The 22226-nt window shown below is 39.0% G+C and overlaps 3 protein-coding genes across 5 annotated transcripts in view; 1 reads left to right on the forward strand and 2 right to left on the reverse strand.

Moving 5' to 3' along the window:
- SMCO3 (single-pass membrane protein with coiled-coil domains 3) lies at positions 1–18351 on the reverse strand. 2 transcript variants are annotated; one of them, XM_070371139.1, is made up of 2 exons: positions 18222–18351; positions 1–1341 (listed from the first exon to the last, which is right to left on the reverse strand). In XM_070371139.1, exon 2 carries the CDS (start codon positions 1324–1326, stop codon positions 649–651), a length of 678 nt encoding a protein of 225 aa, XP_070227240.1. In that variant the 5' UTR covers positions 1327–1341; positions 18222–18351; the 3' UTR covers positions 1–648. The 2 variants fall into 2 exon arrangements, with proteins under 2 accessions (XP_070227240.1, XP_005903681.1); XM_005903619.2 differs by lacking the exon at positions 18222–18351 and adding an exon at positions 9101–12215.
- Positions 13799–15901, forward strand: C5H12orf60 (chromosome 5 C12orf60 homolog). Its single transcript, XM_070371138.1, has one exon. The coding sequence runs from the start codon at positions 13858–13860 to the stop codon at positions 14572–14574; it is 717 nt and encodes a 238-aa protein (XP_070227239.1). The 5' UTR covers positions 13799–13857; the 3' UTR covers positions 14575–15901.
- Positions 18071–22226, reverse strand: part of ART4 (ADP-ribosyltransferase 4 (inactive) (Dombrock blood group)) — a 13961-nt gene continuing 9805 nt past the window's right edge. The window contains exon 3 of one of the 2 annotated variants that reach the window (XM_070371135.1): positions 18071–18451. In XM_070371135.1, coding sequence (XP_070227236.1) covers positions 18360–18451 — 92 coding nt within the window. In that variant the 3' untranslated portion in view covers positions 18071–18359. Of the gene's footprint in view, positions 18452–20393; positions 20578–22226 lie in introns of those variants that run through there. The other variant, XM_070371136.1, reaches the window with a different exon arrangement.

A 22226-nucleotide genomic window follows, 5' to 3' on the forward strand; every position in this document is an offset into this window, starting at 1 on the left:
TCAGGATTGATTGCAATTACAGCAACAGTTTTTATTTTTTATATTTTAACTTTTATCTCTTAACAGTCAATCTGAATTACAGAGTAGTAATTAGTAGAAGTTTCCAGAATAGTTGCCTCCTTTGAAGTAAATTGTTACAAACCAGATTTCAGTCTCTTCCAGTTTAGGGCAAATTGCATTTAAACTGATGGTCACAATTACCGTAGTCTTTCTGTTCCATTCGAAGGCTCAGCTTTTATGTGGGTGCAGAAGCTACTATGTCCCTTAGAACTAAATGATGTCTGAAGCTAGTGATAGTCTCTTCATTCAATGCAAATTTTGAAGATTTTGACTGGGAATTAGAAAAGGAAAAGGTCACCCCTACATGCTGCTCTGCAGTAGCATTCACCCTAATGTTGATCTGTAGAGCACAGTGAGAGGACATCCCCGGATGCAGTCTTTCACTCAGGTCTAGCACCAACTGATCCAGACATTCATTGTTGACGGAAAACTCTAGAGTCATCTAGTTGTAGCATTTCTGAGTCCTTGGAGTTGTTTACTGTATTTCTATCTTGTTGGAAGCTTATGGAGAATGAACCTAATCAGAGAAGCAAAACACCATTATGGAGAGAGAAGCAGAAAAATATTCCGGTGGCAAATAAAGTAATTTTATTTCACTTGATGTTTCACTGTGTTGGTGACCTCAGTAATGGCATGATGATATTTTTCTGAAGCTGACTTGAATTCCACCAGGTGCTTCTCGTAACTTTTGATGGCTGCTTGAAGCTGTGTTTTCTCCACTGCTCCCAGGATGGCCCGGATGATCATATCTATCCCAAGGCCAAGAACAGCGACTCCTATGCTACCAAGGAGAGACGCACCAATCTGAGCTAGCACAGTGACCAACTTGTTAATTATGCCAGTTGTGACATTTGAGCCCACAAGTTTAACAGCCACTGCACTGGCGGCAGAAGTGGCTTCTCCTAGAATGACTGAAATAACCTTCTGTACTATCGCAATTTTCTCGGTTTCTCTTTCCTTAATATCCTGAAGTTTTCTATAAAGAGTTGGCTCTAGTTTATCTTTTAGTGCTTCATCCACCTTTTGCAATTCTTTTTGGATGTTCATCATGGCTTGGATGATGATATCACAGTTTTCTTTGATGGTCCCGTCTCTTTTCATTTCAATGGAAGGTAACGTACACCCTAAGTGCGTGTTTAAAACCCCAATCAGCTTATTGGTGGCATGGAAGCTGTCAGATAAGCAGTCAAGGAGCTCCTGGTGAAGACGGTTTACTTCTTGTCGCCTTTTTGGGTTCTCTGGATAGAGGAAGTCACTTTGAGCCATATTTCAATATGGTCTCTGAAAAATACAATAGGAAGTCTTTACTAAAAATCTTGAAAAATATCTGCTGGTTGCATAGATTTGACCAGGAACTCTTTTACTATGTGGATAAAAAAGTAGTATGCTACCTAAGGAATTTCTCAGAAAACTCAGCATGTTCTTCAAAACCATTTTTTGAAATGTGAAGTCACTGTATGAAAATACGGGTAACGTAGTGCAACCCATGGATGCATTAATTATGGCATTAGATCTTGTGATGGGGAGATTCCTAGATAGTACAGATTTGTGTTGGTCTAACATCTGATTACGGAGAAGACAATGGCACCCCACTCCAGTGCTCTTGCCTGGAGAATCCCAGGGACGGGGGAGCCTAGTGGGCTGCCATCTATGGGGGTCACACAGAGTCAGACACAATTGAAGCGACTTAGCAGCAGCAGCAGCAATATCTGATTATTAATAGATGTGATTATTTCCAAGTAATATTTAATAATGTATTTGAAATGGTTAGCTCTTGATTACCAGTGCTTCTTAATTTCTTCAACCTATAGTCACCACTTTGAATAGACCTACCAAATTGATTTTCTAATATTTGAAATTAGTAGGGTTAGAAGAATATTAAGATCTCTGAGTTTGCAGGGCAATAGCTAATTTTATTTATGCACTCATCTTATTATTTGAGTGGTTATTCTATTCACATGGTTTAAAAAGTATACAGCATATATAGTATATGTAGTTTAAAGTATAACATATGCTCTGTTATTTTAAAATATTAAAAAAGAAATCAAAACACTTTATATCTTTACAGGCAAATATTTGCACTCCAAAACCTAAGCATCCAGAGGCAACACATATAACAATAGAATGTTTACAAAAAGATCCTCATGATAAAAGTATATTTGCAAGATTGCTTAAAGTCTCACTTGCAGAGGCAGTCATGCTGGTGGAAGGGACAGGGCAGTTATGAATATCTCTCTGGTTCTCTATTTGCAAAGCTTTTAAGTTAAATTCTTTAGAATTGTCTTTACTGCACTTGGCCATCATTCAGATAAGCTAGAGTTGGCCTCAGAAAGAAGATAATACCATACCAGAAAGGTATTAAGGAATAAGTAGCAAGAATCCACCATAGGGGGGAAAAAAGAGTACACCATAGAATGAATAAGCCTGATGTTTATATCCTGCTTGTGTTTGTACTTTTGGCTCAGAGAAAGGAGGAACAAGTGACACTCTTCTGAGTGAACGTGGGAGAAAGTTTGGACCCAGTGAGAACAATGTTCCTCGGTATGCGCACTTTGAGTAGTCTTTCTACCTACCTGACATTGATTTTTTTGTTTGAACTCGGGAGAGAAGAATAAGAAAATGGAGTCCTTTTTACCTGTGTAGGATCTGGCATATTCTCATTGAGAAAACAACATCCTGATTAATTGGGGCCCTATCTTTCTGTGACCATGGTTTTGGATATTTATAGTGTATTTCCAGTGCTCTTGCCTGGAAAGTCCCATGGACGGAGGAGCCTGGAGGGCTGCAGTCCATGGGGTCGCTACGAGTCGGACACAACTGAGCGACTTCACTTTCACTTTTTAGTTTCATGCACTGGAGGAGGAAATGGCAACCCGCTCCAGTGTTCTTGCCTGGAGAATCCCAGGAATAGGGGAGCCTGGTGGGCTGCCATCTATGGGGTCGCACAGAGTTGGACACGACTGAAGTGACTTAGCAGCAGCAGCATGGTATTTCTAAGCCTGGATATTGGGAACCTTGGAAGCATGGGATAAAGGAATGAAGATATTTTCTCTCAGGAAAGTAAACATGAATATAACCTATCCTCCATGTTAGAAAGATACAATATGGAAACGGAAACGGGAAATTTTTGAAAAACAGATTAGGAACATTATTATTTTTGCTCTTAGTTTTAGAAAAATGCACTAGTACCCCAGATGGAGTAAATTGTATCATGGCCAGAAATTAATTTTTATCTTTGATTTAGATATAGTACACACACACACACACACACACACACCAGACACAAATGTCCACAAATCAGTAAATAGAAAACATCTCAATTCTGTTTAAAGAAATTGTTGAGTGAGTGAAGTGAGTGAAAGTCATTCAGTTGTGTCCGACTCTTTGCCACCCCATGAACTATACAGTCCATGAAGTTCTCCAAGCCAGAATACTGGAGTGGGTAGCCATTCCTTCTCCAGGAGACTGTCCCAACCCAGGGATTGAACCCAAGTCTCCCACATTGCAGGTAGATTCTTTACCAGCTGAACCACAAGAGCTATTAAATATTCCCCAAACTCACTATTGGGTTGCAAACTGTAGTTTGCTAACCACAAACTATTACTTTGCTTTTGCTTTTTTTCTCCTAGAAATTTTACATTAAACCTTTTTGTTGTTGTTCCTAGTATTCAGATCTTATCATAAAGTGAAAACTCTAGTTTCTGGCTTTGAGCTCTAAAGATCACAGACTATATCCCCATTCAGAAATTTAGGTGAGAAGAGTCTTTCATACCCTGAACAAGTGAAAAATTTCTCTAAAAACTATCATGTGCCATTATTTGAAGGCATAACTTTTAGAAAAGGTATGTGGTTCTATTTACCTGAAGATAAATACTTGGAGAGATAACTTTCCCCCTTGATAAGAGGTTAAATGCTTCCAAGTAGTCAGTTGCTTTTCAATTAATTCATTGTTTTAACACAGCTTGACAAATTAATCATAAAGTACATTTGAAAGACTAGACTTTTCCTTTCCTAGACATTGAAGCAGTATGAACCAGTGTTGTACCAGGTGCAAGAGTAGATGGAATTATGGACCAAAATAGTCCCCAAAGGAGACCCTGATATATGTTTGATTTAATATATATGTAGACACTCAAATCAGTAATATTGAAATTAGTATTCCATAAATGATTCTGGAGTATTAAAAATTTTTAATGTTATCAGTGTAAAATTTTAAATGTTATCAGTATAGTATATGTAAAAAAAAAAACAAGTGATACAATAGCTAGAAGAAAATAGATAATTTTTAAATGTCTGTATGGAGAGCTTCATAGGCTTAAAACCAGTGAGAATAAGTCACACAAACTTTAACAATGATTACCATGTAAAAAGAACTAAAACTGGTTAAAATGGAGGAAAAATGAAAAAATATTGATTTCTGAAGTTTAGTTGTTAATAAGGGAAGCAGTAATAATCTCATAGCTAAACACACTTTGAACAGACAGTAAAAGAAGAAATAGTAATAACTCATTGATGAAAGGTTCAGTCTTACCATAAATCAGACACAGTGTTTTTTCATCTACAGAAGTAATATTCTCTTTCCTTTACATACTAAAAACCCTTGGGCATTCATTTTTATACTCTTTTTCCTGGGTTCCAGATATCCATAATTTTGTGCCAATAACAAGTCTGAGTAAGAAACATCATGATGTGCTCAGGATTATTTTTTACATTTAATGAAGACAGACTTTTATTGTCTTGAGTCAGGCTTACCTTCCTTTTTTCACTTGGGGAAGGGGACTTGACAGTTTCTTTCTGCAGAGAGATCTTCAGCAGGCATGCCACTATACTTGCCCCAGTACTGAATACAGTTTAAAACTATTTCTATCCCAACAGTGAGATAAACACTAGAGAACTAGGTGGAGGAGAGGTGGCGTTTGAAGGTGAAACCAAGGATTATGTTTTGGACAGGTGAAACTTGAAGAGCCCAGTGAAGGAAGTAATTTAATAATGCAGTAGCAATTTATCTAATGGATAGTAGTACTTTACTATTATAAGGTAGCATGCTAGGCTCTGTAGAGCCTACAGAAATGAAGTAGATATGGTCCCTGCTTTTATAGAATCCTAATGTAGGTAGGAAGTTAAAGACATTTAAGACTGCAATGTCAAGTTGAAGGCAGTATGTCATACCAAATTATAGATAGAGGTGGTGCATGCCTTCGGCAAACTCATTTAAAAGAACTCACACTTTGAAGTAAGATACATCATATGGTGTCACTTATAAATGGGAATCTAACAAAATGGTTTATGTGACCTTATTTACAAAACAGAGACAGAGTCACAGATGCAGAAGATAATCTTATAGTTACCTGGGGTAAAGGGAGGGGAGGGATAAACTGGGAGATTGGGATTGACATAGATATACTACTATATTTAAAATAGATAAGTAATAAGCATATGCTGTATCTCACAGGGAACTCTACCCCATATTATGTAATGACCTATGTGGGAAAAGAATCTAAAAAAAAGTGGAGGTATTTATATAACCAATTCACTTTTCTGTACAGCAGAAACTAACACAACATTGTAAAGAAAGAAAAGAAGAAAGTGAAGTCACTTAGTCGTGTCTGACTCTTCGCGGCCCCATGGACTGTAGCCTACCAGGCTCCTCAGTGGGTGGAATTTTCCAGGCAAGAGTACTGGAGTGGGTTGCCATTTCCTTTTCCAACATTGTGGATCAGCTTTATTCCAATAAAAGTTGAAAAAACAAAAAAAAAACCTCACGCTTTAATAATATTGACCTTGGGGCCATGTGGAGACATCCAATTATCTAGGGAAATGATTTGTACCCTTTCAAACTGATGCTCTTAGATACATGCTTGATATTTAAAGGACAGGTTATACACCATTTGGAGAGGGAAATGGCAACCCACTCCAGTACTCTTGCATGGAAAATCCCATGGACGGAGAAGCCTGGTAGACTACAGTCCATGGAATTGCAAAGAGTCGGACACGACTGAGCGACTTCACTTTTTATACACCATTTGGAAAATCTTAGTTGGCAATGGGAAGCATTTGCACTACTGCCCATGACAATTTAGCTCTGACACTTGAATTGCTCCCTTCCCTCAGCAAAACGAAAAAGATCTGCCATCAGATGGAGTCACCTTTCTTAAAGATCACAGTTGTTACTCAGGCATGCCTCAAGTGATCTCTTACCAACAATATGTAGTACTGTACCCAAGAGGAATTCTGGGCCGTATACTTTCCTCTATCTTATTGCATTTCAGGTTTGACCTTTTAAATACTGACTTTAAAATTCAATCTTTTAAAATAATTTTAAAGTTTTTAAAAAATGATTTTTAAAGTTCAGCATCAGCAGGCAACTAAGTGGTGTATTTAATCCAGCTCCGATCAGCAGCATCTTCTGTATGGCAGATGTCAACTTTACACTATTTTTTATCACATGATAGTGCTTCTTATTAGCAATGGGCAGTTACCATTCACTTCTGTACAGCCTACTTTGAGCTGCTATTTGAGCATTTTACTGTAGTGGTTCATGAAATAGAAAGAGCCCTGTGCAGCCTGATGGGGAATTGCTAACCAGTAGGTGGAGCGCTTGGCTTCTGGCACGTTAATTTCACTCCAGCCTTTACTAAAGTAGCTGTGCCTTCTCTGCTGCTGTATTTGGGCTGTGGGTGGGTAAAATTTTGTGTGATAAGAGAGTTCTGTTGCTAAAACAGTTTGGAAATCACATGTGTTTTGGCTTATTTTATTTAAAAAAAGGAAGTAGACAAATCTTGAAGCTACAGCTCGTATTAGGGACTTGGAATGAAAACAAAGACTAGCTTCAGATGGATTCTTATTGAACTTAACTCATCAATTTTGTTGAAATTACAAGTAAACATTCATAATTAAAGAACATGTAAGAAATGGTAGAAATATACTGATGATTTTATCTAAAAGTTAATTTTGTGATACTGCGCTTCCCTGGTGACTCAGATGCAATGCAGGAGACCGGGGTTCGATCCCTGGATCAGGAAGATCCCATGGAGAAGGGAATGGCTACTGATGAGTGTATCTAAAAGTTAATTTAGTGATGTGACAGTTGTTTTAGTTTTTCAGGAAAGGAACCACCTTAAAAATAAAAGTATATTGATTATCAAATATGTAGATAAATAATTCTCAGGATACTTTTGTGAATTACGTAGTGCGTTGACTGTCCAGTGCTATAGGAATTTAAACAGAAATTTTAGGACCAAGATTATTAGAGGAAGATTCATGGAGAAAGTGACAGGTGATTGTGCTTTGATAGGTGGTAAAATTATAACACAAAGAAATTAAAAGATTTGATAAAACTATTTTAAAAAGTTTATAGCAATAATATATAAACACTTTAATATCCATAAGGAAAAACATCTATAAACCTACCATCTTGTTTTTTTGAATTATTCCTTTCCAAAGTTTATTTAAAGGCATAAGTCCTTTTACAAAGTTGTGATAATAGTATAAATAAAATTTCATCTTATATTAATTTAAATACTTCCCTATTTCTAGTTTTATAATTATTTTATTGGTTATATAAAATATACATATTTATATTTTATAAACTATATCATATATATTTACCATAATTTACTAAATCCTTAATTGTTTCACTATCTTAATATAAGTATTTTAATACACATGATCCTTTTTTCCTCAATTATCTGGATTATTTCCTCAGGGTAAATTTCCAGAGGAAGTTGAATCATATAAACATATAATTTATATAATTAATAGGAATAAAAATTTATATTAACTTTGATATGTACTGCAAGTGCCTTGCAAAAACTTTTCCACCTACATCAAAAGTTAATTTTTACAGCAGGACACTGGGTATGTTTCAGTCAAAGACAATTCTGTTAAATATTACTGCTTTGAGAAGCATAAGGTCAAATTTCAGAGAGTTCTTGCTTTTGTGGAAATGTGTCCTGAAAAAGTGATGAAATGACACTGAAATTTGCTTACAAATGATCTAGAAGGGAGATTGGAGTAGGTTCATAGAGGTAATAAGATCAACCTTATACTGATAATTTTTGAAGCTGGATTATGGGTATACAGGAGTTTATCATTGTCTTCACTTTTGTGTATGTTTGGACTTTCCCCATAATAACAATTAAAAATAGGAAGAAAGAAGAAAGCAAAGACCCTTTCTTAGCTTCTGATGTCTGGTCATTAGTGCTCTCTAAGCTTCTGCCTTTCTCCATGCTGTCTCTGTTCCTCACTATCCATATTGGGTCTAGCTGTACTGCGAGGTTCACTTATCTGGGAGTGTGGGTTTAGGGTATGGGTGAAATCAGAAGCTTTTCAGGAGAAAATAACAGCTACTAACTAGTTCTGAGCCTCCTTTAAATCAAAACCATGGCCTTTAATTTTAAAAAAAGTTGATCATGCTGTGATGATACTCTGATATAAAAATTGTTTAAAATAATATTTCTGGCCAGAAAGCAGAATATTGAGGTCGTTCACCAGCATTTATCAGATGCTCACTTGAGAACCTCTGCCATTTGCCTTGAGTAAACAAAGTTCCTTGCCCTCAAGAAGATATCAGTCTATTTGGAGACACATAGCAAATGCCCAGTGGTATTTAAATGTAATAGAACTTATGAAGGAACATAAGCACTAGACATTAACTAGAATTAGATCACACATTCATTCTTCTAAAGGTACTGAATCATAAATGAATGTTAAAGACATAAAAGATGTTACAACCCATATAAACAGCACACTTTCACACACAGGTGTCCTTTCATCCTTATTCTTTTCTAAAATTGATGTCTTTACCTACTTTATCTTCCCTGCTGGCTTAATTATATAAGCTGTTAATTTTCTTCTTTCTTGGTATTTTCAGAGACATAAATGATCACCAGGAACATGTCATGGGATCCACTTAAAGTTGTTTTGTTGCTTTATTATATTTATAGCTAGGATTCAAGTCTAGCATATTACTGTAGATACCTTTTAATGTGGAGAAGCAGAGTATTATATCAATACTAACAGAAATACCCATATTGCTTACCTTGCTGTGTTTCTGAGGCCAGTGGTCCCAGCAGTTGTTTAGGAGTAGTTGTTGTGCTTTTTCATCTGGTTTCATCTGGATGTTTCTAATGGAATGTGATGACTTACAGGCTTTGTTAGTCTCTGCTGGGTCCCTCTGCCTGTCTGGTTTATTGACTGTTTCTACATGGTTTAGTTCTCAGAATTCTTTTACCTTCTTTATTAGTATAAAATTGGTATGTGTTAAGTAATATTGGACTGCAAGGAGATCCAACCAGTCCATCCTAAAGGAAATTAGTTCTGAATATTCACTGGAAAGACTGATGCTGAAGCTGAAACTCCAGTGCTTTGGCCACCTGATGCAAAGAACTGACTCATTGTAAAAGACCCTGATGCTGGGAAAGATTGAAGGCAGGGGGAGAAGGGGACGACAGAAGGTTAGATGGTTGGATGGCATCACCGACTCAATGGACATGGGTTTGGATGGACTCTGGGAGTTGGTAATGGACAGGGAGGCCAGGCGTGCTGCAGTCCATGGGGTCACAAAGAGTCGGACATGACTTAATGACTGAACTGAACTGAATATAATTTGAAAGACTAATACAAAGATAAAACATTAAATTTTTTATTCTTTAATGGACTTTTAATTTGAAAAATGCTGTCCAACTGAGCTAATTTGATTCAGTAGAGAAGATGCCTCTTTGATTGAAACTCTCAGAATTTTGAGGTCCCATCATGTCAGCTATTTATTTACTTTATTAAATTTATTTTGGCTTCTGTTGCCTTTTGTACCTCCTGTTGCTGATTGCTCTCAGTTCTCAAGACATATGGATAGAGATATTTTCAGCCAAATGTGTTTTGTGTGTGTGTGTGTGTGTGCGTGTGTGTGCTCTTCTTTCCTGGCTGGAAGTTCTACTCTTTGTTACTATCTTCTGTGTTATCTCGGTTAATCATCTTGACTCCTTTCCCTTAAAGCTTAGATCAGAGTCTCCCATGCTTCTTCCTCTAGATTCTGTCCTAATCTCTATTGATTCCTCTACAGTAGAGATACATCAGAAACAGGAAAATCACTCAACCTCAATAATTTAGTGGAAACACCATGGGCTTTAGAGTTGGACAGTCCCTATTTTGTGTATAGGGGCTTCCCTGGTGGCTCAGATGGTAAAGAATCTGCAGTGCAGGAGACCTGGGTTAAGTTCCTGGGTTGGGAAGATTCCCTGGAGAAGGGAATGACAACCTACTTCACTATTCTTGCCTGGAGAATCCCATGGACAGAGAAATCTGGCAGGTTATAGTCCATGGGTTGCCAGAATCGGACATGACTTAGAGACTAAATCACTAAGACAATAGGGTATAGAGGTTGAATGTCTAGTCTGAAGGGGACACCTTAGTTCTAGGAAATTTGTCCACCCAGAAAAAGGACTTACTACTACCAGTTCATTTCATTTTTTCAATAATCAATAGAAATCTAGATTTCTATGTTTCAATTTAAAATTTGCAACTGATAACGAATTGTGGTAAGTCAAACAAAGCATATCTGGTTAGATTTTTCCTGTGAATTGTCAGTTTGTGACTCTTTGACAAAAATATTGACATCAAATATGAAACCATTAAAATTGTCTAGATGAGAGTTCACCGGAATAGTAGTTACGAGAATGGAAGGGAGGGGGTGGATTGAAATAAGTTCAAAGAGAGTTAACAAGTTTTAGGGACTGATTCAGTATGGTGAAGAGAAAAGGAAAATAGATTTTGAGCCTCAACAATGAGGCAAGGATTAAGAGGAGAATGTTTTTGGAGTAGATGAGTGCAGTTTGGGATAATTATATGACATATACTGGTATAGTTACTATATGATGACCAGTAGGTAATTGGAAATTTAGATCTGGAGATCAGGAGAATGTCCAAGGCTACGCTGGGAGATTTAGGAGTCATCTGCACATGGATGATATTTATAATTAATGGGGACAGGTGAGATCTTTTTTAAAGAAATAATTTAGCCTTTATTTATTAATATTTAGGCTTCACTGGGTCTTTGTTGCTGTGCACAGGCTTTCTCTAGTTGCAGCGAGTAGGGGCTACTTTCTAGTTGCAGTACACAGACTTCTCACTGCAGTGGCTTCTCTTGTGGCTCCCGGGCTCGAGAGCACAGGCTCAGTAGTTTTGGCACTTGGACTTAGCTGCTCCATGGCATGCTCCATAGCATCCCCAGATCAGGGATTGAACTTGTGTCCCCTACACTGGCAGGCAGATTCTTTACCACTGGACCATGAGGGAAATCCCCAGGTGAGGTCTTGAAGCGAAAAAGTACAGAATATGAGGGAGGCCAAAGACAGCCTTGCTGAGCTTAGGAGACTGGAAAGAACTTGCTGGTATAAGGAAGAAAAGCCTTTAAAATGAGCAAATTCTTGGAGAGGATGTAGAAGGACCAGGTTTGTACAGCGTTGTGGAGGCCTCTGAAGGAGAAAAACTTGAAGTAGGAAGAGGTATTCAGCAATTTTAAATAAGGCAGAGAATTCAAGATGTTTGTGTGTGTTAGTCACTTAGTCACGTCAACTCTTTGCGACCCCGTGGGCTACAGCCTGCCAGGCTCCTCTGGCCATGGAATTTCCCAGGCAAGAATACTGGAGTGGTTGCCAGTTCCTTCTCCAGGGTATCTTCCTGACCCAGGGATTGAACTCAGGTCTCTTGCAGGCAGATTCTTTACCATCTGAGCTGTAAATAGGCCAAGAAAATTTATGGTTAGAAGTTATTGGTGCCCTGTAAGAAAATAATGAGGGATATAAACAAATTATTGTTGTTGTTCAGTCACTAAGTCATGTCTGACTCTTTGTGACCCCAGGGAGTGTAACCTGCCAGGTAACTCTCCATGGAATTCCCCGGCAAGAGTACTGGGAAATGCTGGAGTGCGTTGCTTTTTCCTCCAACAGAGAATCTTCCCAGACCAGGGATGGAACCCACATCTCCTACATTGGCAGGTGGATTTTTTTTTTTTTAACCACTGAGCCACCAGGGAAGGCTAGAAATAAATGACAATAATGTGAAGAATTTCTCTCTTGGGAAATTTGAGAATTAAAGGAAGGAACGAGATGGGATCATTACTTAAAGGGAAATTCAGTTCAGTTCAGTTCAGTCGCTCAGTCGTGTCCGACTCTTTGTGACCCCATGATTTTTGGGTCAAACATTTTTCTTTTTTAAACTGAGTAGGGGGAATTCCTTGGTTGTCCAGTGATTAGGTCTCCATGATTCCACTGCAGGGGGTACAGATTTGATCCCTGCTGCTGCTGCTGCTGCTAAGTCGCTTCAGTCGTGTCCGACTCTGTGCAACCCTTGGTTGGGAACTAAGATCCTGCATGCCATGCAGCATGATCAAAATAGAAAATAAAATATAAACTAAGTAGGGCAGTTTTTGGCTGCACTGTGTAGCTTGTGGGATCTCAGTTCTGTGACCAGGGATTGAACCCAGGCCACAGTGGTAGTGAAAGCCTGGAATCTTAACCAACTGAATAGGAAAATGAGTATATTCATAGTCAAAGGAGAAGGACAAATGAAGAGGGAGAGATGGAGGATACAAGATGTGTTAGTCAACTTGGGCTGCCATAACAAAATACCATAGCCTTGCAGCTTAATCAACAGGAATTATTTTCTCATAGCTCTGGAGGCTGAGAAATCTCAAATCGAAGTATGGGTCTGTTCAGTTTTTGGTGAGGGCTCTCTTCCTGATTTGCAGTCAGTCACATTCTTGCTGCAGTCTGACAAGGTGGAGAGAGTGAGGGAGGGTGCTCTCTGATGTCTCTCTTACAAGGATACTAATCCTGCCATATCAGGGCCTTATAACTTCATTTAACCTTAATTACCTCCTAATAGGCCCTGTTTCCAAATACAATCATACTGGAAATTAGAGTGTCAACCTACTGGATTTCAGAAGGACATATTCATAGCATAGTTCAGTTCATAGCACAAAAGGAAGAGAGGGGGTGGTCGATAGAGCATAATTCTAGAGAAAATATCAAAAGAGGACTGTGAACATTGGTTATAGATATTAATATTCCTCTCTATTGCAGAAGAGGACAATTTGTGATGAAAGGACATTTTTAGACAAGATAGACATTTTGGGAGTTTGGATTAGATAGCCTTGATCCTCTTTGGAATACTGCCATCTCTACCTCCCCTGTCTGCTGCTGTCTACCTTTCAGAGTTGTTTAATAGTTACTTGAGATATTCTGTTCAGGATTTTTAGCTGTAATTAATAGGAAAGACTGGATGGAGTGTGAGTGAGTATTGGTTGTTCAGTTGTATCTGACTCTTTGCAACCCCATGGACTGTAGCCCACCAGGCTCCTCTGTCCATGGGATTCTCCAGGCAAGAATATTAGAGTGGGTTGCCATGCCCTTCTCCAGTGGATCGAGAGTACTTGCTCTGTTTTAAGTGGAACTAGAGTCCCTCTATGTAATCTTTAATGCTTTATCCAATCTTTCCCACTAGACTGGATGATTACTGAGGGTAATGCCTGAGTATCCATAGGTCAGCATATCCAATATGGGATCTAGCATGCAATATTTAATATGTGATTTAAAGTTTATGAAAATCCCTATTCTACTCTGCTTTAATTATTTTTGTTGCTATTTTTATTAAAGTACAAGATCATTTATGCTTGTATAGCCTTCCAACCTTTGACAGGAGTTATCCTCATGTTTATACTTTCAGTCTCTTTATGGTTGACACATGCATTTATTTGGATTCCTCCTTGTTTTACAGTGCTGAAACCTTTCTGCTGGAGAAATGTCTTCAGAATCAGAAAAGGATAAAGAGAGGTTCATTCAAGCCGCCAAAACATTCTTCTTTCACATGCAAGATGTTGCTTCCTTCACAAATGCACTCACCAAATTGTTCAACAGCAGTATGAGCACTCAGATCCTCTTGATGACTGTGAAAGAAGATGGTAATGTGAAGAATGTCTTTGAACAAATGCTCAGAATTTTTAAGGAGATGCAGTCTGTGGTGGCGGCCAAGCAGGACCCAATGCAAAGTGAACCTCTAAGTTCCAAGATTGCAACAGCTATGTTCTCTATGGTTGAGAAGAGTAACAATATAAGGGAGTTGCAACAGTCAACCAAAGAAATGTTCAAAAATGTCCAGTCACCTATCATTGCCTCTGTGCTGAATAGTGGTAACATTCTTGAGAGTTTGGAATCTTCTCTTTTACTCTTGATGAAATATCCCATCATGAATCTCCAATTAAGTGACTTCTACAGGAAAGAACAATCAGATGCCACCACATCTGAGAAAAGTCCAGGTCCATCCAAAGCCACTACAATAGATGCCTTGAAAAAGTTGCAGGATGTACTCAACATTGAGAATGCTAAGTATACTATTAAGTCAGCTGCAGATCAAATGGAACAAATTGTCAAAACTATGGGACCAATCTTAGAAGTCCTCCAAAAAGCCATAAAAGCTATGGAAACCAAGTTTTCTGTGTTTAAGAAACCCAGGAACTAGTATGAGTGCAACAGAAGTGTTCGTGTTGGTCAGAAAACCAATTCAAAGCATGCAAGTTTCATAGTACTCCCTAAGACCCTCAGTGCCAAATATGTGGTCTACTGGGACACGAATTCAAAGAGTCACCGGCAAACCATGTACCTCAAGTTTTGCTTTATTCAAATAAAAATAAATAACCAAAGAAATCCTGCTTAAAATGGTGGTTCCAGAAAAGAATATATTGTTCAAAAAAACAAGTATGGTATTACATTTGAGGATATTTCTAAACATTGTATTTCATCTTAAAGCATAATTGAAATAACCTTCAATTAATTTCTACTCTTAGTAATTCTATTTCTGGTTTCTACAGTGCAAAGTCTAGGTAAATATATATGTTATAACTAAATAATATTGTTCAGACCCTAGGAAACAACTTCTCTATTTTTGTCACCCATCTACCAATTTCTGTACACTTCAGTGGCTTGTCTATCATTGTGAAAGTGAAAGTGAAGTCGCTCAGTCGTGTCCAACTCTGTGACCTCATGGACTGTAGCCTACCATGCTCCTCCATCCATGGGATTTTCCAGGCAAGAGTATTGGAGTGGGTTGCCGTTTCCTTCTCCAGAGCATCTTCCCGACCCAGGGATTGAACCTGCGTCTCCCGCATTGTAGGCAGACGCTTTACCAGCTGAGCCACCCAGGAAATCCCCTATCATAAGCCATCACTAAATACCTTTGATATGATTTATCCAGAAGTAAAAAAGAATACTGAATGAGGAGTAATGGAATTTTCTTGCCTATGTGAATAAGACCAAAGCAGATGAGTCAGTCTTTGTTTCCTACTAAAGTCTTATGATGAGGAGATAGTAGAGGTTGAAAAATGAAAGTAACATTTTATACGGACATACAGACACACACAGACACACAGACTAACACATACACACAAAGACCTACAACTTGTTACTTGACCAAAACAGAAATAAGGTTTCTGAGATGTGCTTGATTGAATTGGGGGAAAAAAGACAGATCCATTTGCCTGCCATAAAGTCTTGGGTTCTCATGAACTGCAAATGAGTGTATGCTCTCAAGATTGCCATATTTCCCTTTATATCTAATAGGAACTTTGTGAAGCACAAGAAAGGCAATTAAGGGCGCTAATATATTTTTTTCTTTTTAAGAAGTATGGAATTAGCTATTTTAAAAGCAGTTAACTCTAGTTCCCTTTTGGAATTTTACTTTCTGAGAATACCAGATCTTTCCTCATTTAAATATTTTCTTGTTTAAAAATCTTAAATCCCATTTTCTCTTTCAAAAATATAAATGCTTGCTTTTCATCTATATCTCAGAGGAACTAAGCAGCCTGGACTTTCAGAATTCATGGGTATGGAGCTAGCTTTCATCTTCACCCCATTTAGCTCAATTAGTAGCCTCTTTAGAGACCTAGAGATTCCCCATCAACCCACTTATCTTGTCTACTCTCCGAAAGAAGAGTCGGAGAACATTCTTAGCTGGGAAGTTTGATTTGCACTTTTTTAAAACCTAATTGTTTGCACATAATGGGGATTCAATATATCTTTGATATTTGCTGGGTAATTAGATGTTTTACTTTATCTTCACACACATATACTTGCATTCTTAGCATATGTGCTTAAATTTGCAATGAAGGCTTAAAATCCAATTTGCCACAAAGTCTTCTGTAAATTAACATATGAGTTTAAATTCTAACTTTTGTAATAGTTTAGAAGAAATGTGTGTGCAACACCCCATTACAGGCAGTGAGTACGATTCCACTGCCATATTTCATTAACTTTCCCTTTTATTTCTCGGGTTTCTGTGTTTTCTCCCATCTGAGACTGAGACAGGCTGGGACCTGAGATCCTTTGCTACAGTCCTGCAGTACTTGGACCTGGACACACCTCTCTTCGACCAACAAAATGCAAAGAAACTCTATGGGACTACAAATAACTGTGTGCATGTGTAGGTGGTATAAATTCTGGACCCAAAAGATACAGAGAGACCAAAAACCCAACTGCCGCATCTGAAGAGCCCTGAGCAAAAACGGTACTGCACAAGCCCCCTGCACACACCACCACCTACGGAGTGGACAAAACACCTAAGCCACCCCTCTGGCCTGACGGGTGGACACACCCCTACCCTCACCCCACACAAGAAACAGGCTTGCCCTTCCCCTCCCTCAGGGAGCAAGCAATCAAGGGAGCCTGTTGTTTGCTCCCAGGTTCCTTCTGCTGCTTCCCCGGGTGGTTCAGAGGTTAAAGCATCTGCCTGCAATGCGGGAGATCCAGGCCCAGGTTCGATCCCTCGGTGAGGAAGATCCCCAGGAGAAGGAAATGGCAACCCACTCCCTGGCCTGGAGAATCCCATGGACTGAGGAGCCTGATGGGCTACAGTCCACGGGGTCGCAGAGAGTTGGACACAACTGAGCAACTTCACTTTCTTTCACTTTCCTCCTGCTGCAGCCTGGGTCCCAATAAAGTGAAAGTAAAGTCCTGTCCGACTCTTTGTGACCCCATGGACTGTAGCCCACCAGGCTCCTCTGTCCTTGGAATTTTCTAGGCAAGAGTACTGGAGTGGATTGCCATTTCCTTCTTCAGGTGATCTTCGTGACCCAGGGATCAAATCCGGGTTTCCTGCATTGCTGCTACTGCTGCTGTTGCTAAATTGCTTCAGTCGTGTCCTACTCTGTGCGACCCCATAGACTGCAGCCCACCAGGCTGCCCCGTCAGACGCTTTACTGTCTGAGCCACCAGGGAAGCCCAGTAAAGCCTTGCCTGAATTTCTTGTCTGGTCTCTAGACAATTTCTGTTGATTGGGGATGGCCAAGAACCCTGGTTGATAACAAGACTACACTAGTTTGGTCTTGAATGCTGATAAAATTCTCTAAAAAATAATAAAATTGCTTGAGAGCGGGGGAAAAAAATCTTTAAAGAAAATTCACACATTTAATATGTCCTTGGGGATCATCAAATTCTTTAATGAAGAATTTGTCCTTTGCTAACTCAGGTATCTCTGATGTTTTCCTAATATTTGGGCTTTCCTGGTGGCTCAAACAGTAAAGAATCTGCCTGCAATGCAGGAGACCCAGATTCAATCCCTGGGTTGGCAAGATCCCCTGGAGAAGAGAATGGCAACCCACTCTAGTATTTTTACCTGGAGAATTCCGTGGACAGAGGAGCTCAAGTATTTCTGATGTTATCCTAATATTTAGTATTGCTAAATAAAAAATTAGGGAAAGTCTTTGTATTTATCATAAAATTCCTTCAACTGAGACAGAAAGTTTAACTCAAATTATTAAGGCAGAAATATAATTTATCGATTTACGTGATGAAAAACTCAGGGTATCCAGTTTCAGACAGTTGGATCTAGGTGCACATGGACTGTCATCAGGATTCACTTTCTTTTCATTCTGCCGCTCCTCTTTCATTGTGTTAGCTTGGAAGGTAGACTCTCTCTTTTCGTTTGCAAGAGAGCTGCTAGGGGCTCTAGGTTCATATTCTGCTTTCACTAATCTCCGCTGAAATAAAAAAGGCCACTACCCCATTCCCAGCCCAAATTCCAATAAAGTACACTAATTGTATCTCACAGGCTCCAAATGAGTCATCTTCTATCCAACATGACTCCTTGTATCCATGGAGAAGAAATATACTTACAGGCCTACTCATAGGCAGTGGACTGAGCCAGTTCTATATCAGTTGATAGCTCGGCAGATTGATTCTCTATGGGTATTCAGGGTGCTTTGACGGGAATAAAGCAAAACCGGACAGGAGAGGCAAAACCGCAAGCTTCCTTTATGCTCCACTTTTGGAAAAGATGATGACACTGGTCAAAAAGGAGAGAGAAGCAACAACCAGAGGAGTAGGGATGCACTTTCTGCTGGAAGCTGTGAAAACAAACCGAAAAAGAATTAGCGATGTTTTAGGTAACAGAGTTTTTGTTTTGTTTTGTTTTTCCTAAAAAATCTACTTCATTTCTCCTTTGGTTCGCGTCTTAAACTTAGAAAATTTGTAACAAAAAAATTTGAAACTACTGTTTTTTAAAGGTGTGTAGTCTTTTTTAATAAGATGACTTTTATTTTTTTTTCTGGCCACATCACGTGGCATGTAGGATCTTAGCTCCCTGATGAAGGATCAGACTTGCATCCCCGGCACTGGAAGAGCAGTGTCGTAACCACTGGACCACCAGGGAAGGACTGAAGCTAGCTACTTTAAAAAATGTATTCTCTCTTAGATTTTTAAATGACAACACAAGTCACTTATTTTGTAGACCATAAATTGGGTCCCAAGAGGATAAAAGGTGTACCTCAGGGTTGATGATAAAAGTTGATGGTAGAGATCTCCCGATTTTACGTCTTTATTATCATCAGCAGCAGAATTATCACCATTGCCATTATCCTTATCTTCATCACCGTTATGAAAGCTAACATTGTTTAAAGACTTATTCTGTTCTGGAATCTTTTTAAGCACTTGCTGTAAATTAACTCATTTAATCCACACAACAAAACTATGAGGTATTTATCCTCATTATCTTCATTTTTTATTTGATAAAGCTGTGACAGAGATGTGAAGAAACTTGTCAAATGTCATGCATCTAGTATGCAGTGGAGGCAGCCATCAAATTTAGGCAGTCAGGTTTGAGCTATATATATTTAAAAACTTTTATTTATGTAGTTATTTATGGCTGTGCTGGGTCTTCATTGCTGCATCCGGGCTTTCTCTGATTGCAGCAAGCAGGAGCTATTCCTCATTGTGGTGGGCAAACTTCTGATTGCAGGGTCTTCTCTTGTGGAGCACTGGCTCTAGAGCACAGGTACTGCAGTAGTTGTGCACGGGCTTAGTTGCTTGGCTGCCTGTGGGGTCTTCCCGGACCAGGGGTCAAGCTGGTATCCTTTGCACCACAAGGCAGACTCTCAACTCTGTATTTTTAACCACTGTATGGTCTCTACATATATTGTATGTCCAGTCATTTTTTTTTTTAATTACAAGGTGAGCAAAAAGTATTCATAGAATCCTGCTTGAGGTGTGTGTGTGTGTGTGTGGGTGTGTGTGTGTGTACTGCCTACATGGACACACACTTCACGGGAAAGGTTAGCAGACAGTAAGGTGTGGCTGATGAAAGTGATATTTATTATACTAATTGGGAATACAATGGGATGAAAATATTGGATGAGATGGAGGATGGAAACCTTTAAAATATGCTCTAAAGAAAGAATGGAATCTCCTGTTCAACCAGTCTTTACTGATTATTAGTGTAGAAAAGATATTGAGATAGAAAGCCATTCAACTCTGTGATCGCCTCAGTATTTGACCATATTGTTTGATAGGATGACCAGACAATGGAGAAATATTTTTCCACCACTTTCTTGTAACATATAAGATCCCTAGAGTTTCTAGGGATTTCTATTTGGAATTCTACATATACTTACAGTAAATTTCAAAACCCTAATTTTCTTAGACAAACAAATTAAGAATTCAAGCATATTTCTAAGCTTTTGTCAAAGTTTATGTTAAAATTGTACTATCTGAATTCTCAAAGGGACTAGGAGCCATTAATAGCACTTTAGCAGGTCATTAGAATGATTCTTATGTGTCTTCTGTTTTGTTTTCTCTTCACTGAGACTAGAGATCACAGGGACCTCTAACCCCACCCTTTCTCACCTTTCTCATTTTTTCATGGACTAAGATTCTACTGAAGAGTTTTCAGAAAATATTGATCCACAAGAAAACAATATAACAGTGAAAGATCATGATTTGGTGCTGATTAGCTTTGGTAATCAAAGAGCCTCTTGATGAGGGTGAAGGGGGAGAGTGAAAGAGCCGGCTTAAGACTAAATATTTTAAAAAACCTAAGATCATAGCATCTGGTCCCATTAATGTATGGCAAATAGAAGAGGAAAAAGTGGAAGTAGTGACAGATTTCTTCTTCTTGAGCTCCAAAATCACTGTGGATGGTGACTGCAGCCATGAAATCAGGAGATGGTTGCTTCTTGGCAGGAAAGCGATGAAAAACCTAGACAGTGTGTTGAAAAGCAGAGACATTATTCTGCTGACAAAGGTCTGCATAGTCAAGGCTATCTATGGTCTTCCCAGTGGTCATGTACTGTTGTGAGAGCTGGACCATAAAGAAGGCAGAATGCCAAAGAATTTATGCTTTTGAACTGTGGTGCTGGAGAAGACTACTGAAAGTCCCTTGCAGAGCAAGGAGATCAAACCAGTTAATCTTCAGGGAGATGAACCCTGAATATTCACTGGAAGGACTAATGCTGACCCTGAAGCTCTAGTATTTTGGTCATCTGATGAGAGCAGATGACTGACAACTCATTGGAAAAGTCCCTGATGCTGGAAAAGATCAAGGGCAGAAGGAGAAGAGGGCGTCAGAGGATGAGATGGCTGGATGGCATCATCAGTGCAATGAACATGAACTTGGGCAAACTCTGGTAGATAGTGAGGGACAGGGAGGCCTGGCATGCTACTGTCCATGGGGTTGCAGAGTCAGACATGACTAGGCGACTGAAAAACAACAACAAAGCTTTGGTATTGAAGCTTAACCCTTAGATGCTTGACTTTGATCATTTTTGTTACTTTCATTGGGACTCAGTTTTCTCATCTGTAAAATGAGTTTTTTACATCCCTGGGTCAGGAAGATCCCCTGGAGGAAGGCATGGCAACTCTCTCCAGTATTCTTGCCTGGAGAATTCCAAGGACAGAGGAGCCTGGTGAGCTGCAGTCTATAGGGTTGCAAAGAGTCAGACACGACTGAGGTGACGTAGCACCCTGGCACAGAGCCATTAACAAATGCCCAGCTTTCACTGGCTCGATCATCTGTTCTTCCCATCATGCTTTGTGGTCCATCTCCCAGATTCATTCCATTACTTATTCTTCCATCCATTCATTTCAGATGGACACCGTACTTCAAGAAAAGCATGATGTCACAAATTGGGTAAACTACTTTGGGATAATTGAAGCCCAGAGTAAAAGAAAATAGGAAGCAGTAAGTTAATAAAATAAAGATGAAAGTCACTTAGTTGTATGACTCCAGGCCAGAATACTGGAGTGGGTAGCCTTTTCCTTCTCCAGGGGATCTCCCCAACCCAGGGATCAAACTCAGGTCTGCCACATTGCAGCATATTCTTTACCTGCTGATCCACAAGGGAAGCCCAAGAATACTGGAGTGGGTAGCTTATCCCTCTCCAGCAGATCTTCCTGACCCAGGAATCAAACCTGGGTCTCCTGCATTGCAGGCGAATTCTTTACCAACTGAGCTAACAGGGAAGCCATGGTAATGGTAATAGTAACTAATGGTTCTAAGAGCTTTTGCATGCACTCATTCATTTTCTCTTTACCAGAATCTTATAAGGTAAGTTTTATTTATTTATTTTTAATTATTCCTATCTTACATATGAAGGAAATGAGGCACAGAGAGAATAAGCCATTTGCCTGTATTCTCACTGCTAGTAACTGGCAAGATTAACATGTAAACCCACGCTGACTGCAAACAATTGACTATATTTTTTCTAGAAGCATACTTAAGAATTTTAATTATGTGAAAGATTTTAACAAACCACACTTCTTTGTGAATCCAATAATACAGAACAGAGCATGTATTTGTGTGTCTACAGATTTTTGGCACCGATTATTTTGCTGAAAGAAGCAACATTT

This window comes from Bos mutus, chromosome 5 (genome assembly GCF_027580195.1).
Source record: "Bos mutus isolate GX-2022 chromosome 5, NWIPB_WYAK_1.1, whole genome shotgun sequence".
Classification (NCBI taxonomy): domain Eukaryota; kingdom Metazoa; phylum Chordata; class Mammalia; order Artiodactyla; family Bovidae; genus Bos; species Bos mutus.

Bases quoted from the DNA above. Each gene is read 5' to 3' on its own strand.
- SMCO3 (XM_070371139.1), bottom strand. From the start codon at position 1,326: ATGGCTCAAAGTGACTTCCTCTATCCAGAGAACCCAAAAAGGCGACAA.
- C5H12orf60 (XM_070371138.1), top strand. From the start codon at position 13,858: ATGTCTTCAGAATCAGAAAAGGATAAAGAGAGGTTCATTCAAGCCGCC.